General features: G+C 34.5%; 1 protein-coding gene across 6 annotated transcripts in view; it reads right to left on the bottom strand.

The window, feature by feature from the left end:
* Positions 1-622: 622 nt before the first annotated feature.
* The window catches only part of LOC120624915 (transcription factor CP2-like protein 1), a 55251-nt gene continuing 38140 nt past the window's right edge, over positions 623-17733 (bottom strand). For 3 of the 6 annotated variants that reach the window (XM_039891713.1, XM_039891714.1, XM_039891715.1), the window contains 7 exons: positions 11776-11837; positions 9492-9537; positions 8953-9043; positions 6524-6639; positions 5590-5664; positions 4230-4362; positions 623-2370 (listed from right to left, as the gene is read on the bottom strand). In XM_039891713.1, coding sequence (XP_039747647.1) covers positions 2224-2370; positions 4230-4362; positions 5590-5664; positions 6524-6639; positions 8953-9043; positions 9492-9537; positions 11776-11837 — 670 coding nt within the window. In that variant the 3' untranslated portion in view covers positions 623-2223. The remainder of the gene's footprint in view (positions 2371-4229; positions 4363-5589; positions 5665-6523; positions 6640-8952; positions 9044-9491; positions 9538-11775; positions 11838-17733) is intronic. The other 3 variants (XM_039891711.1, XM_039891716.1, XM_039891717.1) reach the window with 1 other exon arrangement.

Below are 17733 nucleotides of genomic sequence, written 5' to 3'. Positions count from 1 at the left end.
TCAGACAAACAGGATCGTTAAAATCTAATTGTATGAAGTCAGCGAAGACATATAGAAAACACGCTTTTTAATCCTGTGGCACAGATTGCAATTTAAAATGTTTTATTACTGAATATATTAAATAAATAAATATTTCGCAACCAAACATAATAACAGTTGAGTATAGCTGCCTTGGTATATCTTAAATAGTCATAAAAATTAGCATTGCACATAAAAGCATCTCTCATGTTAGTAACTAGTTTATTTCTTGTAAAACAAATAAATTTAGTTTTATGTATGGCAATATTTATTTAGATGTATTGGTCCCTACATTTTATAGGTTCTTAATATTAATACTACTATAATAAAAGCTAAATGATTTTCCGATTACATAAAAATCACATTTTATTAAAAGAAAAAAATTAAACGTTCTACTCTACATTGATTTAATCATATAAAACTAGAAAAACAAAAACTAATATTTGAAGCTTTACTCCTTGCTGTTTTTAGTATTTATTAAACTAAAGTTTACAAAATAATCTTTGTTAGTTTCATGACAATGAGATGAAGGTTTAGTTAATAAAACAAAAGGTTTTAGTTATTAATTATTAAAAATAGTTTTCTTATTTTAATAACATCAATACAATAATAGTTTATAATATAAAAATAATTGAGTTTGAACTATTATATAATTCAAATTTTGCGTAAAAATATTCCTATATTTTGAACATACATCCACAATATATTTTGCAACATCCAAAGCGTTTTGATTATAGGCTTTATCGTATCTCAGCAATTACATTCGTTAACTTAAAATCCATCAGCACCTCCCCATTTGGTCTAGTGGGAGGCTTCGGTGGTGACCTACCTACCGACAAAGACGTGCCGCAAAGCGAATTAGCGTTCCTGTACCATGCCGCGTAGAAACCGAATAGGGGTATGAGTTAAATATTACCACCAAACCATTAACAGGTTAACCCTCTACCATTTCATCATTCATTCATCTTCTTTTAAAACTTGAGATTGCTGTCAAGGGCAAATGGAAAGCAGTATGTTTAAAAGTTTCATATGGCTGTAAATATAGGATTTTAACTTGATTTTAAACTATGCTCCGTAATTCTCTTATTGAAAGACTGTGCAATCAAGTTGTCCAATATTTGGTTTGATCTAAAGTAAAGGATAGTGTACACTTTTAAATCAGTGCAATAGTTTAATACAGTAATAAATTTATCTAGTAGAATGTATCATTCAAGTTACAAGTAGATTAGTTTTTTTTTTGCTTAAAAATATCCAAAAAAGTCGTTTGATATTTTAAATAGCTCTTTGAAAACTTTTTGTTCAATAAAGAAACATTATTTTACAATTATGGCAAATATGATATCCATTGCCAACTCTCGTTTAACATGGTATTTATTATGATGCTCAGAGCCTGGTATTTGGTTAATTATATTAACCTTGGTCAACCGGATAAATTATCGGTTTCTCTTTTATTAAATTAACCTTTTCCTCGTTAATCTTGGTTTAACCAAGTTACTCTATCACAAAACATAGTTAAACAAGTTACCATCTCGTTAATCTTAGTTGTCTAAGTTGCCATCTTGTTAATGTTAGTTAGCGACTTTGCCACTTAATTTATCGTAATTAAACAAGTTGCCACCTTTTTAACCGTTCTTGACCTCTGTTTTATTAATTCCCAGTACCCCCTAATGTTAGTAACGTGAGGCTCACTTACCCCTCAATATTGAGGGGTCATTAAAACAAAGTAACCACTATACCTAACCAGATTAATCACGCTTTTAATGGTCGCTAGCAATAAGTTTCCCTAAATTCCATTAGTTCTTAACTAACATTCCTAAGTAACCATGTATCTATGGTTACCATGCTTATGGTTTGTCTTTATGGTTTTAATGCATACTGCAAACACGTTAATCATGTTTAACCAACGTGCCACCTTGTTAACTGTGTTAACCATATTGCCACCTCGTTAAGCATGTTTGTTGCCACCTTTTTAATGGTGTTTAACCAAGTTCCTACCTCGTTAATTGTGTTTAGCCATGTTGCCACCTCGTTAATCATGTTTAACCATGTTGCCACCTCGTTAACCATATTTGTTGCCACCTAGTTAATCGTGTTTAACCATGTTGCCACCTCGTTAATCGCGGTTCTCGATGTTGCCACCTCATCAATCATCGTTGACAATGTTTATTCCATGTCCGAGTAATTCTGGAGGAGTCAACCCCGGTGTCAGTTGCCCGTGGGGCTCAACAGTAGAGTATCATCCTCAATTCTCTCCAAGCGGTACGTAGAGTTGTCCGGCAGGTGTCGTACCAGCTCGTCGGTTAGGCGTACCGGTGCACCGTTCGGACCGGAAACGAGTACGGTGTCACATTCCTGAAATCAAAGTAAAATATTTCTTTATTCAAATAAGCACATAGATGGTACTATTGATGCGTTAATTACATGCAAAATGTGTACATAGCAGTGAGTAGTGATGGCGATAACTACATTCGTAAACTTAAAACTAAAGCTACAAGGGTTCCAAATGCACCCTGGTCTAAGAAGAAGCCAACAAACAACTTAGCCCGGTAAATGAAACAAAGACATGATATTTGATGTTTGGTGAAACAAATATTGAAATCTATACAATTTACTAGCGGTTCTGTCAAGTAAATTTGTCCCATCCAAAATATATTCTATGACCCATGTCATTTTGCATCGGCCGCCAGTTGCTCGAATCCAAAAGGTCGCAGCATTATGGTAAAAAAAGTCTATAATCTTTCACAAAAATTGATCTATTATTTGTTGTTAAAGAGATTATTCAAATCCGAAGGGCAATTGCAGAGATGAGCGCATTGAAACATTAAAAAAAAACTATATTATTTTAAAGTTTCACCCCTCACCAGAACGAAAATTGTATGTGAATTAAAAATAAATAATCTTAATTATAAAGGACATTGCCCGTGGACAAGCCCAGGATTTAGAGGCGTGTCACATGTGTATTTAATCCAAAAAAATGTCTGATTCTTTTAGCCTACCATTAAAAAACTCAATAAATAATGGATTAATTGACTAAATTATTTTGCACATCTGCCAACCTACAAAATGTAACCTAAATGTTGCCAGATATCGGAGCTGTATTTCAATCAATTATTTATTAGAAATCGATTTAAAAATTACGATACTCTTTGACTAAATAAAATGATTACCTACATTTATTCAAACTTCAAAATAATAATAAAATATCTAACTACTTGGTTGAACGAATAACGTGAAAACGAAAATTGCTTGAATAATTACGTCCTAAACTAACCTTTTTCTAATCAAAGAAAGCAACAATAATTCAAATATCATTTTTCCTTAAAAAATAATGCAATAATGAATACGATATTATTTAATAATAAAAACTACTTCAAAAATCCATTTCAAAAATCGAGTGTCAAAATAGTTATATCTAGCAACACCATATATAAACATTCGGGCGGTTACGGCGAGTTGTTTTTGTTTACATCCTAGATATTAGATAATAATAAGATATAACCTCAATTTCTCTTAAACCTGGGTGAGTAAATCAAAATAGTTTGCAGAATTTTGAAAGATAATTGTTTTTCTACGTAATAAAATTAAAACCACCGTGACATAACATAATGCCATTAGGGGCCCAAAGCTACTAAGAAAATGGGCAATGTCCCTTTAATTTATACTAATACTATAATATAGTATAATAGGTTTATTCATATTTGCATTATTATTCTCAATAGTTTTTAGTTAAATACTTTTTTTAGATTTTATTTTTTTATAATGTGACCGATAACAACGATAATACTGTATACACCTATAATTGATTATCGCAATGGCACTAGAGATAATTTGTAATTCTAATAAATAATTTATTTTTTTATGAATGTAGGTACAATAAATTGACTGTGGGTCTTATGAATGAATGAATGAATGAATGAATGAATAAATAAATAAAATTTACAAATGAAAGTTGTAAAACAAAATAATACATAACAGGTTTAATTTTTTTTTAACTCTATCCCCCACAGAGGTTATAAAGGGCATGAAATATTATTGGGAACGACATAAACTAAGGAGTTATCATCAGTCCTTATATAAATAAAACTTTTTTACATTAGATAGGCGGGCGGGCGAGACAACGCAATCGGAGTATATTGTGTATGAAAGTTTGCATGCGAACATTACCAGAAGTTGTTCGTTTTCCGAACCTCATTTTAAGTAGTTCAACTGACCTTGCTGGTGGGCGGTAGAAGGGTTCGGAGCTTATGCAGCAATTCCGCGGCCCGACAGGCGTGCAAATAAAGCACGCTGTACACGGTGCAGCCGGACGGACAGACATACACTGTGAGACGGGGCTCGATGCGTCTGTGGAGATAATGTTTAATTTTTTTATTCAATACTATCTATTTATCGACGTCTGATTGTGTAGGTTGATTCTAAACCTATTTTGAAGGTTTTTTTAATTATTTTTTCAGTACCAAAATAGGTGACATACTCCCAGTGGGAGGCAGTGGGAGAGGGAAGGAAAATAGGTAAAACAAGAATTACAAGTAGGACATATTAAAAGCTTAAAATAGGGAACGAAAATTTAAATTAAAGGTGTTAAACAAAATAATAAATAATATGTTTTAATTCTATCTCCAAAGAGGTTATATGGATATGGAAAAATTAACAAGGAAATACTTATCTCTCTAAGAGATCTCTACCAGTGACCCAGTGTGGGGAGAGGGAGAGGGAGAGGGAAGGATAATAAGTAAGACAGTAATTAAAAGTAGAGCATATACATATAGTACATCTTGTTATATATAGATATATGACTATATATAAGTCAAATTCAATATGAAATGTTTACCAACAACATGTTGCTGGACCAAAGACACGCAGATGTTATGAACCTTTTGTAAAATTTTTAAATTATTTTAAAAATAAATAAATCACTCAGTTGGAAATATTTATATAATATTATCTATAATTATATTTATATTTATTTTTAATATTTTAGATTATTTGTGTTAAAATTGAAACAATTTTAAGTCGAATTAATCGCAGATTTTTGGCTCGCTCATTTTGATCGTCAAGAACATTTCACCACGCTTCAAAATCCATTCAAATAGGGTAACTCAGGATAACTAATTTTTTTCTTAAGTTCGTTAATAGAAAAAAAATTATCATCATTTCACTTTTTGTAGTCAATTTCACGATTGATCAAAAAAATACTAAATGTTCCGCGAAATTCTATGATGAGTATAATAGTGTAGTTATATATAAAAAATTGTATTAAGCAATGGTTCTTACGAATTACGCACTGGGCGGTACAAATAAGGGTGTTTAACTAAAATTTTAATGTTTAACTTGGATATGGTGATAAAATTACAATTTTTGATTATTATAAGTGTGTAATAACCAAAAACGACCATGTACCCTATACATGGTCGTTTTTGGTTTGTTTACATAAATTCCGCATCGAAGTTGGCTGTAGTATATATTACATACAAGTTTTAAATAAAGTGCAATGACTTTTTAACGTTCTACGTTTTTTTTTTACAATACTGGTGATTCGCGAAAAGCTGTAATTTATAAAAGAACACTCACTTGGCGTGCAGTGCGTTGAACAAACGTATTCCGTCAGCAAGGCCGCATATCTGTATGATGTCATCACGGGATAGTCTAGGGGCAAATAACATCAAATTTTAAAGTTTACCATTAGGGTTTTTTCCTACAATTGGCGGCCGATCGGCGCAGTGGGCCCTGCTTTCCAAATCCATGGCCGTGGGTTCGATTCCCACAACTGGAAAATGTTTGTGTACATGAATATTTTTCAGTGCCAGGGTGTTTATCTATATTTCATAATTATCTATTTATTATTTGAAAATATGCACCATTCATCTGATGTGTGTATTGTCTTCGTGTATTTATTTATTTATATATTTCGGAGAAACCTCCGAAGGAAACGTAGACGTATTTTTTTTATATTACTTTATCTCATGTTAATCTTAATATATATAAATCTCCTGTCACGATGTTTGTCCGCGATGGACTCCTAAACTACTTAACCGATTGTAAATTAAATTGGCACACCGTGAGCAGTCTGCTCCAACTTAAGAGATAGGATAGCTTAGATCTTTAATTATAGTCGCAATTTTATTTTATTGCAAATTATTTGTCTATAATTAATTGTCAGTCACATGTTATATATATACTACTATACTCATTTAAGGCTTAGCGATACTGAATACAATAAAATCAAAATCAAACGCAGACGAAGTCGCGGCCAACAGCTAGTTAAATATATATTCATTTTTATTCATGTTTTTCAATGAATTCTAAAATGCAACCAATATAATTAATATTTTTTAAAATTGTGCTCTGGTATTACATCTTGTTACAGTTTCATACTATTTTCGCAACGTTCATGTTCGTCGCACACACATTTTCCAGTTGTGGGTATCGAACCCACAGCCTTGAAACTAAGAAAGCAGGGTCGCTGCCCACTGCGCCGGCTATCAAATCATGAAGGCTCTCTTACCTCAGCAAGTCAGCTCCGGAGAAGTTGGTGAAAGTGGGCACATGCTGCGTGAAGCGGTGTCTCGCCAGCCACGCTTGTGTCTCTGGGGCCGTAGCGTCCTTCGACAGCCCGCAGTTCTGCAAGCAAATATATACTAATTTTATAAATGCGAAAGTGTTTGTTTGTTTGTCCGTCCCTACTTCACGCTCTAAATATAATAATAATAAATAGATATACTACGACAATACACACATCGCCATCTAGCCCCAAAGTAAGCATAGCTTGTGTTATGGATACTAAGATGACTGATGAATATTTATATGAATAACATACATAAATACTTATAATATATAGATACACAACCAGACACTGAAAAACATTCGTGTTCATCACACAAACATTGTCCAGTTGTGGGAATCGAACCCACGGCCTTGGCTCAGAAAGTAGGGTCGCTGCCCACTGCGCCAATCGGCCGTCATAAACAACAAGGGAGTAGAATTTTGACGAAGACCTTGGCGTAAAGGCGAGCGCTGTGAATTTAAGTTGGAGGTCCCGGGAACAATTCCCGGCAATTTGGGAATTTATAATTTCCGAATTTCCTCTGGCCTGGTCTGATCTGGAGGTTTTGGCCGTGGCTAGTTACCATCCTTCCAACAAAGACGTGCCGCTAAGCGATTTAATTTATTTACTAACAGCTTTATTTACAAAGTTGACGGCCCATTGGCGCAGTTTGCAGCGGCCCTGCTTTCTGAGTCAAAGGCCGTGGGTTCGATTCCCACGACTGGAAAGTGTTTGTGTGATGAACATGAAAGTTTTTCAGTGCCTGGGTGTTTATCTGTATATTATAAGTATTTTATGTTTATTATTTATAAAAATATTCATCAGTTATCTTAGTACCCATAACACAAGCTACGCTTACTTTGGGGCTAGATTGCGATGTGTGTATTGTCGTAGTATATTTATTTATTTATTTAAAAGTACCCTTTATACACATTCATTCTCATTAATGAATACAGTAATACACACCCTCTCTTCACTACAACACAAACTCACACAACAGACATACACCTTTATATTTATTATTTTTTTATAGAGAGGAACAAGTAGTATATAACATATTTATAATCAACCTTTTACAAAAATTATAAATCAATTAGCCCGTTAGTATATTCCTATTATTATTAAGTAATTATAACTGCATGCTTAATATTTAAGCTAAAAATAATCAAAAACCCTAGGGGGTGAAGGCACTGAAGCTGAAATACAAGGTTTCTTAGTTTAGCTTCAGAAGCTTGTAGTAATATAATTTTTTTTAAGATTTCATGGATGCCCCATCCTATAAAATAAGAAATGTTTTTACTATATTGTTTAGACTTAAGATTTTTGGAAATTATTATTATTATTATTATTTATTTAGTGTTCCGGTGCGATGTCGCGTACAAACCGATTAGGGGTATGACTACGATACTCCCTAACAGGTTAACCCGCTACCATCTTAGACTGCATCATCACTTACCACCAGGTAAGATTGCAGTCAAGGGCTAACTTGTAGTGGAATAAAAAAAAAGTAGAGTTAGTAGGAAGGACGGAGAGTGATAGAGGCTAGTTTTTATCCCAGGAGAACAAAAGGATTCCAAGTGATCTGAAAAAAAAACATTATAAACGCGGACATCGCTCAAAACTTTTAGACTTCTGTACACAGATGATGTCTTTTATCGCGCATTTGTATTATGTGTTGTACAAATTTTATGACAACTTTATAAAATCACTAGCTGCTGCCCGCGACTTCGTCTGCGTTTGATTTTATTTTTTGATGTGGCATTCAATTTAGTTGTAGTTCTAAAATTAAATTTAACTATTCAGTATTGCTAAGCCTTAAATGAGGGGTTTGTTGCTATCCGCTGCGGAGTTCTGTCCTCTATCTCCAACCACATTCATCAGATCTACACAAAGTTTAGGCAAAATTAAACACATATTATAACCTCTATAGTACAGAAATAATTATTTAAATCGGTTATAATTTGTCGGAGTTATGATGTAAAATCGTCAAACACTTTCATTCCCTCTCCCAAAGGAACCGAGCTTAATGTCGGGATAAAAAGTATCCTATATTACTTCTAACACTTCCAAGAATATGTCTACAAAGTTTCATGAGGATCGGTTAAGTAGTTTTTGCGTGAAAGCGTAACAAACAAACTTACATTGACATTTATAATATTAGTAGGGAAGTAGGGGTAGGGAAGTAGGGATTTCCCTAAAAGTAGGAATTCATATTAGGTTATCTGTTTATTATTACGAATATTGTAATGTCCTACCAATGCTGTACCCCATTTGCAACTCGCGCTAAGTATATATGACATACTGTTTATCTAGAAAAAAAAACCGTAAAGTGCCGTAACCACGGAATAACTAGTGCACTAGTGTGAAACTGGTTAGTTTGTTTGGATTACCTTATCAGGATCTTCCGCGGCTTGTGGCAGGTCGGGCAAGATGGCACCGGGCGAATGACATGGTGGGCTGTTCACCTTAACGTCACCGCCGCTGTAGAGAACAAACAAAAACTATTAAACCATTTGATAAAAAAAATTTCTCAGCGACGTTCTCCGTTTTATTGACTTTGATTGTGACTTTGACTTTACGCGACATCAGACCAGAACGCTAAATCGCTTAGCGGCACGTCTTTATATGTAGGTTGGTAACTAGCCGCGGCCTTAGCATCCCACCAGACAAATTTAATTGTCTACTTAAATACCGGTATTATCGATTATAAAAAATTGAGCAATGTCGTGACATTCGTTAAAACTTTCACCCCCTATTTATCCCTCTCAAGGAGGTTTTTTTAGCGTTGGACTATCGAAAGCAAAAATGGATTAGACTGGCGCTTCTAAATATAAAAACAACTTCCACTTATTTATATAGAAGGATATAATTATGAAACTAAGTTTTTTAGCATTAAGTAATTTTTGACAAAAAAAAAATGTAAACTCACTCTGAGCAATACAGTGGTTTCATCTGGTTGGTGGATGGAAGTATTGCTGAAACAAAAAAAAAAACGGATAATTACTCTATGGTTAGAATTTTTTAGTATGGTGCCAGGCTCACCTACAGTGGCGTGCATCTCATAGATGCAAATAAGCAGTGCATACCCTGACCTCAGGGCCTCTCAGACCATAAGGACGACTTAAAATTTAAAGATTAAAAAAAAAATTAAACAATTTATAGAAAACTATAAAAGCGCCATCTAGTTAAAACCGGCCGCACTTCTATGTAAATCAATGGACAAGTCCCGTGTCATGGTTTAGAACTAAAATAGACAAACTGCATAATATTTCGACTATATCTTAATTTTGAGTTGTAAACAGTATCCCTAAATAAAAAGTAACGCTTTAAATATAATTTAAATCTCATAAAATTAGCTGGGGTTTTCACGATTAAGTATCCATTGCCGGGCAAATCGTTTATTCGTCGCTCGAATTAATGCGCCGCGCCGCCGCGGTCTCCATAGAAGCACGGCGATTGAATGCATCTGTCGTTACTTGTGTGCACCAGCACACATGGAAGTTCTGGTGTGTAGTGATATAATCGCGTGCGTGCTTACACAATATTTAGCTCTTTCTATGTGTGCGAGTTTTCCAGGTTTCCAGTATAGGGGTTTCGCTTGTGTGCAAATCTTAAAAGCACTGCTTACGGAAATTTGAAATCCAAATGTATGCTTTGTTTTTTATAAGCACAAGTAATTTGCTTTGTTTGTTATTGTTTTAAACGGCAATAATTCTTTTTTGTAGTTAAAAAATTTATCAATGAATTTTATTACGTTCAAGGTCTTTAGAAATTTATAAGTACCTAATTTGTTCAAAAAGTATATTAAAATAACCAAATTAAAAGTTGCCGAATTATGTTAAATAAATTATTAACGTACACCAGGTGCCATTGGTAACTGATGAAGTAATATTCTTCAAACGACAACTTTTAATAGCATTTGTGTACTAAGAAAATATTACGGACATATTTTGACTATGATATTCTCATTATCGCTGGCGATCGCTCAGCGCCATTATTGTTTACCTTTTACCTTCTGTCATAACAACTTATATTCACCGAATTAGAATTAATTACTGTTTTTTTTCGTTTGCTGTACGGTTGTTTGTAAATAGTTACAATTATTATTGTTAACATTAACCTTTGTGACAGTGTACTGTTTGTAAATGATTGTGAGGAATATTCTTAGTGTAAGAAAGTTCTTATATTCGGCGTGTGATCTGATGGTTCAGTGTGCTTGGAAAATGTAGGTAAGTTTAGAGCTAATTCTTAACTAACGTTTAATTGAGATTATTCGTAAAGGAAGGAATGCACCTACAAGGAGCGGCACGTAAAAAGAGCTCTGACTGACTTACAGAAACAGGCAAATAGCAGTGATCAATGTTTTGTTTCATTATTTATTTATAATAATACCTATGTTTGTTTATTGTTTACACTAAAAAACATTATTTAATGTAATTGCCGCAATGGCAGACAATTTTAAAAACTCGCTAGTCGGTCGTCTCAGAGCTTACTATACCTACTGGAAATAGGAGATGATGAGAAGATCTACATGGGTATCACAAACAATGTTAGGTTAGGTACCTACTCACAAATAAAATTATACAGTAACATCAAAATAACATGTTCAGTACCTATTTTTTTTTATGCATACCCTGACCGAAAACCCTATGCACGCCACTGCTCACCTACTGTCTATCATTTCAATTTTTTCCCCAGTTAGGAGCCACGCATATACAGATTTATGTGCGGCTGCTATAATGGAAAAGTAGAATGGCAAAAGAATGGAAAGATAGAATGGTAGGTAATTAAAAAAATTCAATACCCTAGTAAATTGTCACGGAGAAAGTGTAGTTATGATCATCAGGCTACACCTGTTTAGCTTTTTTTTTATACGCAAAAAATGTTCTGAGGCCAAAGAATTAGGAAAATACAGAAACCGTGTACACGACTAACATTGAAGCATAAAAAAACCACTCTTCTTTGGTAGTGATTCTCGAACAGGTGGTAAGTCACTTCATTCCATTTTGCAGTTAATTATGTTACCTCTGAAGAAAATGGGAAAAGTGTGTGGGCTAGCAACATTCCCCGGCTGTGAAGTGAGACGTGCGCGGGGCGTTTTTACTGTTTTTGGACACAATACAATAATAACTTAATGAGGGTTCTGAATGTTCTTAATTCTGTGGCCAAGGCCTACTTAAATAAAGAAATATTTGATTTGAAAAAGTACTCACCAGGTTGAGATACGACTGGCTTGTTTACCAGTACTGGACTTGGAATAGCCTTAGGGCTGACACTGAAACAAAAAAAAAACATTGTTTCAATCTAACTTCAAAGTAATCAATAAATAAATAATATTATTGCTTCACACGAAATTAAAATAAATCTAAGACGATTGTGTAGGTGGGATTCTGCATAGATAATGTATTCTCATATTTCATTCCTGAATAATTCCTTTAGAGTTCTAAACGCTTTATGTTTGTATTTTTTTTGGAGACTAGAAAAAAAAAAATAACATGAAAGTAAGAGTAACTTGGATATCAGCTTTCTTAAAATTTTCCTAACTAAAATAATTGAATTGGCTCTTTGCGATTGCAATGGACAAGAAAATTCGTCAAGATTTGTCGGCGCTGTCGCTGTCTTGTAAGACACACTGAATATTAGTAGACATTAGGATTTCAGGCTCAGCATAAAGAAAATAGTGGTTTTAAATACCTATTAATCGAATCTGTCCCAGCGAAACCATTGTCTTAAGGGTAATATCTGATCTTATATCATTAGTAGGTGCACTGTCAGAAAGTAATCGATCTGACACGTAGAATACCAGTACTAATGTTTTATTAACCGGGTGTGATATATAAATATTATTATTCTATTTATTTAATACTAGCTGTTGCCCGCGACTTCGTCCGCTTTTGTTTTTCTTTTTTGAAAGACATGTGCCTCATAAATGTGGCAGCACTTACGTATTTAGGATAGCTAAGCCTGGTGTAAAATCGTCAAACACTTTTGTCCCCTCTCCCAAGAGAACTGAGCTTAATTTTGGGACAAAAAGCAGCCTATATTACTTCTAATACCTTCAGGAATATGTGTACAAAGTTTCGTGATGATCGGTTTAGTAGTTTTAGCATGAAAGCGTAACAAACAAACTTACAATCACATTTATAATATTAGTAGGGATAGGGAAGTAGGGATATGGATTGCATAGCATAGTACAGGAAAAACTAAGAATACTTTTAAAATATTACAGGCAAAAGGCGACCTTATCACTATAAGTGATCTCTTCCAGGTAAACAAACAGGATTATATAAGAGGGAACTCGCAAATACAACAAAACAATATATAAATTTACACTCTAAAGTACATCTTAGTTCATGAGTAGGAGCATACCAGGAAGAAATCCTATGTTTACCCAACATATATGTCAACATGGAACACCAGTACTAATTGAGGTCACATTGATCCAAGTTGTCACTCATGATTGCAATAAGGTGACCTCTCTGTATATAATCATTCACTTTAGCTAGTTTTGCTGATATTTCATGTTTGCGTGCCAATTTAAATGTATTGTTCCAACCTAGACTTCATATTATCATCCAAACTATATTAATATGCAAGGTAGTGTTAGATAGCAAAGCTAAGCAAATCAAAGCAAAGAAAACAAGGTGGTATAGCATAGTCTTATCTTATCTAACGCTAGTGTATTCAATGCAATATTGTCTGTGTTAAAATTTTTATACATTTCCCATTCAAACTTTCCACTGATATGCAATATAGAATCCAAATGGTAGTAGTAAAGAGCAAATCAAAGCAAAGAAAACAAGGTGGTATAGCATGGTCTTATCTTATCTAACACTAGTGTGTTCAAAGCAGTATTGTCTGTGTTAAAATTTTGATACATTTCCCATTAATACAGAGTAGAGTAGTACAGAGAGAGCACTTTCACCAAACAAAACTCATCAGCTTTATTAATATTAAAGATTTCTAGTGGACCTACTGGCTTTTTGCAGTTAAGTCATATACTTGTAGTTTGAGTCGTCAATCATCATCATTATAATCATTTTAACCCATATAACCTTGCCACTAGAGGGCACAGGTGTGAGACACAATGAGGAGGGAGTTAAGGCCCTAGTCCACCACACTGGCCAAATGTGGATTGGTGGAATCCACACACCTTTTGAGACCATTACGGAGAACTCTCAGGCATGATATGCTGTTATCCTCACAATTTTTTTCCTTTGCCATTGAAGCTAGTGGTATTTAATTTCTTAAAATACACAACACTTAGAAAGTTAGAGGTGGGTGCTGGGATTCAAACTTGGCCACCTAAAAGTGAAATCGCTGAAGAAAGTTTCAAGAGTCTGAAAACCATTACCAATATATTGAGAAGCCTTTTACACTAATGCAGTAAGACATCTGTTAAATTGCCCGAGTATCTACAGGTTAAAAAAATCATTTCAATATTAGACTAACCACCATATGAAAAAGTTAATTAAATGTTATGGGTGCATCAGTGAAGGCAGCTTAACTTATTCTACTATATTATAAATGTTATAGTTTGTATGGATGGATGATTTTTACTCTTTCACGCAAAAACTACTTAATCTATTTGACTGAATTTTGGAATCGAGATAAATTAAACCAAAAACCACATACAAAGCCACGGGCAACAGCTGGTTATAAGTAAAATAATAATAATGCAACACTTGCCAGAAATTATCATGTTTTAGTAATAGATTGGGCATAGATGTGCTGTGATAGTCATAGCATAGAGATTCCTCTAAGCAAAATTAAAACCAAAATTGAAGAGATAGTTTCCTTGGTCCTAACACCTATGTTTTTTTTTTAAATATATAGACAAGTGCTTGACTGCAATCACACCTGATGGTAAGTGATGATAACACCTAACATTTGGAAGTACCCAAATTATAGGTATGGGGAAAATAATTATGTAAAAGATTGTTTAACAAAATAATCTATTTACACCACTACTTTAGTTTTTTCCACTACAAGTTAGTCCTTGACTGCCTGACTCGTAACCTTGTGGCTATCCTGTTAGGAGTATGATGTTTATATTACGCCCATACCCTCAATCACTTCCTATGCTGAAACATACCAGAACACACAAGCTCTTAGCGGAAAATCTCTCTTCGTCAGAAATGGCCACATAAATAGACTATAGAAAATTACAAATTACTGAATTTTCTCTGTGGAAAACCTTCCACTTATTAATCTGTCAGACCCAGTGCTACAGACCTCACAAATAAACCAGGGAGGTTGACAACCAACGCATACCACCCACAAGATACAATAAAACGCATTATTGAGTCTCATTATTTTTCCCTTAAAGTGCAAAAGTGGATATATATTTACGTTATACGAGATCTCCTAGGCCTCACGATCACATTCGCTGCGCGCAGTCTTCTAGCGATTTCTGTGTACGTTTCTGGGTCAGCGTCTATTTCCACCTCTGTCTTCAGCAAGGAAAACTTCATGCGCCACCCGTTTGTCTCCAAACCGTGTACGAGTCGGGCTCTTATGATAACCCCACGGCCGATCTGCCGTGCACTTAGTCTCTGCTCTAAAACGAGCATAATACTCGTCAGCTGTAGTCTTGTCTTGTCAGATTACAGAATAGGAACGCTCCAGATCCCACACGGTATGCCGCTCCGTCGATAACCACCATAGCTGGTCCACAAACCACTTCCACAACCATTTGGTCTCGCAACGAACTTATAAAACAATCAACGATTTGTTTTAGTTCACTTGTCTAACATTATTCGTCGCTGAGCGACACTTTCACGCACTATTCCCGTATTATTATGAAGTTTAGATCAAAATTGAATAGCTTTATTGGGTTTTAAACACTATTAGTAGGGCACGAAGTGTAAAATAGGAATTTAACAGCACAGAGCAGTGGTAAATAAATATAATGTCAAAATAACAAAGAACATGGATGGTGGAAGGAACTCAAACGACTGAGCGATTAGGCCTCTGATTGGTCGCGAGTGAAGCGCGGCATGTCGATTGGATCGAAACCGGTTCGGAGCGGTTCGTAGAGGCCGCGGCCGGCTCGCGTTGGTGCACCGTGCTACGTCATGCGTCACGATAATATAGTGACGCACCGTACTTCGGTTTTATCGATTCGAGTTACGGTGTTTTGTTTAATTTACTGAAGTACGATTACAGCATCTATAGATAAACTAAATTGTTTTGTGGGTTCGAATGTATTTTTTACCACAAGTGTTATTAAATTTATTCTGGTTGGATGTATCGGCAACGAACCGGATACAATAATGGCTGCATTCGAGCAGTTTAACACAATTGAGTGTCAATTTGTAGCAAACTGATGTTATCCAGTTTTCGTTTTTTGATCGCTGTGAACGCTTATTCCCACGCAAAACAGCAATCACTAGGAATTGCGAAACTATACATCAGTTTTTATGCATAATTACTATTAGTAATTTTAAATTTAACTCAAAAGAAGATTTATTTATCCGTCTGTAAGATGAAAGGGCTGAATAAGTTTTTTTGCTTATAAATATAGTAAGAAGAACTATACATGTATAAGTACAGTAAAAATAATGTATTTAGCCCGAAAAAATAAATACTGTGACGATGATTTGAGTGAAACGAGAATTTTACCTACCCTAGTGTTTGTTAACGGTTTTAATAAAAAACTTCGAGAGCTGCCGTGCCGTACGGTTATATTAAAAACGTTTCGCATGATTATAGAATCATGACCTCAGACAATATGATGACGCGATCATAGTTCGTATTTCGTTTACCGTGCACATAAATTATAAATGAATCTTGTGCTCACGAGTGCGTATCTGTTAAAAATAAAAATTAACTACCTATCAGAAATAAATATTGAGCATATATATATATCAAGTATATGCTATGACAAGTTTTCTAGTCGACATAATATTGAGTGGTAGGACGGTTCACGTGCATCAAGCACTTGTAGCTATTGCGTAGCAGATTATACTTTCAATTGTATTGTTTTCATTGTGTTCTCATGGAGTAAGAATATTACATTTTTTAATTTTTTTATTCCTCTATTTATTCTACTTAAAACCTGAGTGACTGAGTAACTCTCACTATCGATAAAAGGTACTTTTTCATTAAAATAATACAATTTTTATGAGCGCTTGTCTATGATTTTCGGATTGTGTAATAATGATATGGCTTTTGGTTTTGTACAAATTAGCAAATGTGTTCCTGTAGATGTAGGAATGTACCTATAACACTTCAGTCGTAACATATGATAACAAAAATATCTCAGGGTCAGTTAATAACAGTCTGCGCATTAAAAACGTATTTTCTGATGCGTAGTTTTTCCGCACAGTGGTTTAGGTGTACTCGTGAATATGATTAACTGGTTATATATATACGTTTATAATATTATATATATATATATATTCTAATGTGCGTGTGTATGTCAGCGTGTGAACTCCTCCTAGACGGCTGGACCGATTTGAATGAATTTTTTGGTATACGTTTGGGTGGCACCCTGGATGGTTTAGATTCACAAATTAGCCCGACAGATGTCATATAAAATCTTATCGTATAAACCATAATGCTCTAAAGGAAAAAATTCTTATATAAGCAAGGTTAGGTGGTGGCGGTGAGGGTGAAATTCACCATAGTTCCTGAGATATACTCTATATATATACGACTTTTTTATCGAATCTATTTTAAGCATACAATAATAACCGACCAAGATAAATATAGATAAACTTGAACTACATTTACAATTGCGCGCAGCGAATTCGACCTTTGGAATATGAACAACGTAACAGATCCTTTAACAGGTTCTTTAATAACAAGATAAGGAATTATGTCCTGGCGATGGTTCTAAAATTACCAGTCATATTCTTAGACCTTAAGTTGGTAATACGATTGTTATGAAACGATGACGCGCAGACTTTAAGGTATCGACACACGTTTACTTGGTGTCCATGACTTGATTTTATGAGAATCCTATCAGCTACTAGGGCCCGCGCGTGTTTGCCGTTATGTACTTTTATGCGTTCAGTTTTTTAGCGATTTCGGAAGTGTTTTCCAACTTGCAACTAGTTTGCCTCCGTCCAAGCTGCTGATCAGTGGCGTGCACTGGGTATCTTACCAGGGTATGCATACAGCAGGAAAATTGCATAAAACAGCAAAAATCCTCCTTTTATACGAGT

The sequence above is a fragment of the Pararge aegeria genome, chromosome 7 (assembly GCF_905163445.1).
Source record: "Pararge aegeria chromosome 7, ilParAegt1.1, whole genome shotgun sequence".
NCBI classification, from domain to species: domain Eukaryota; kingdom Metazoa; phylum Arthropoda; class Insecta; order Lepidoptera; family Nymphalidae; genus Pararge; species Pararge aegeria.
This window is presented reverse-complemented; position numbering and strand designations above follow the sequence as displayed.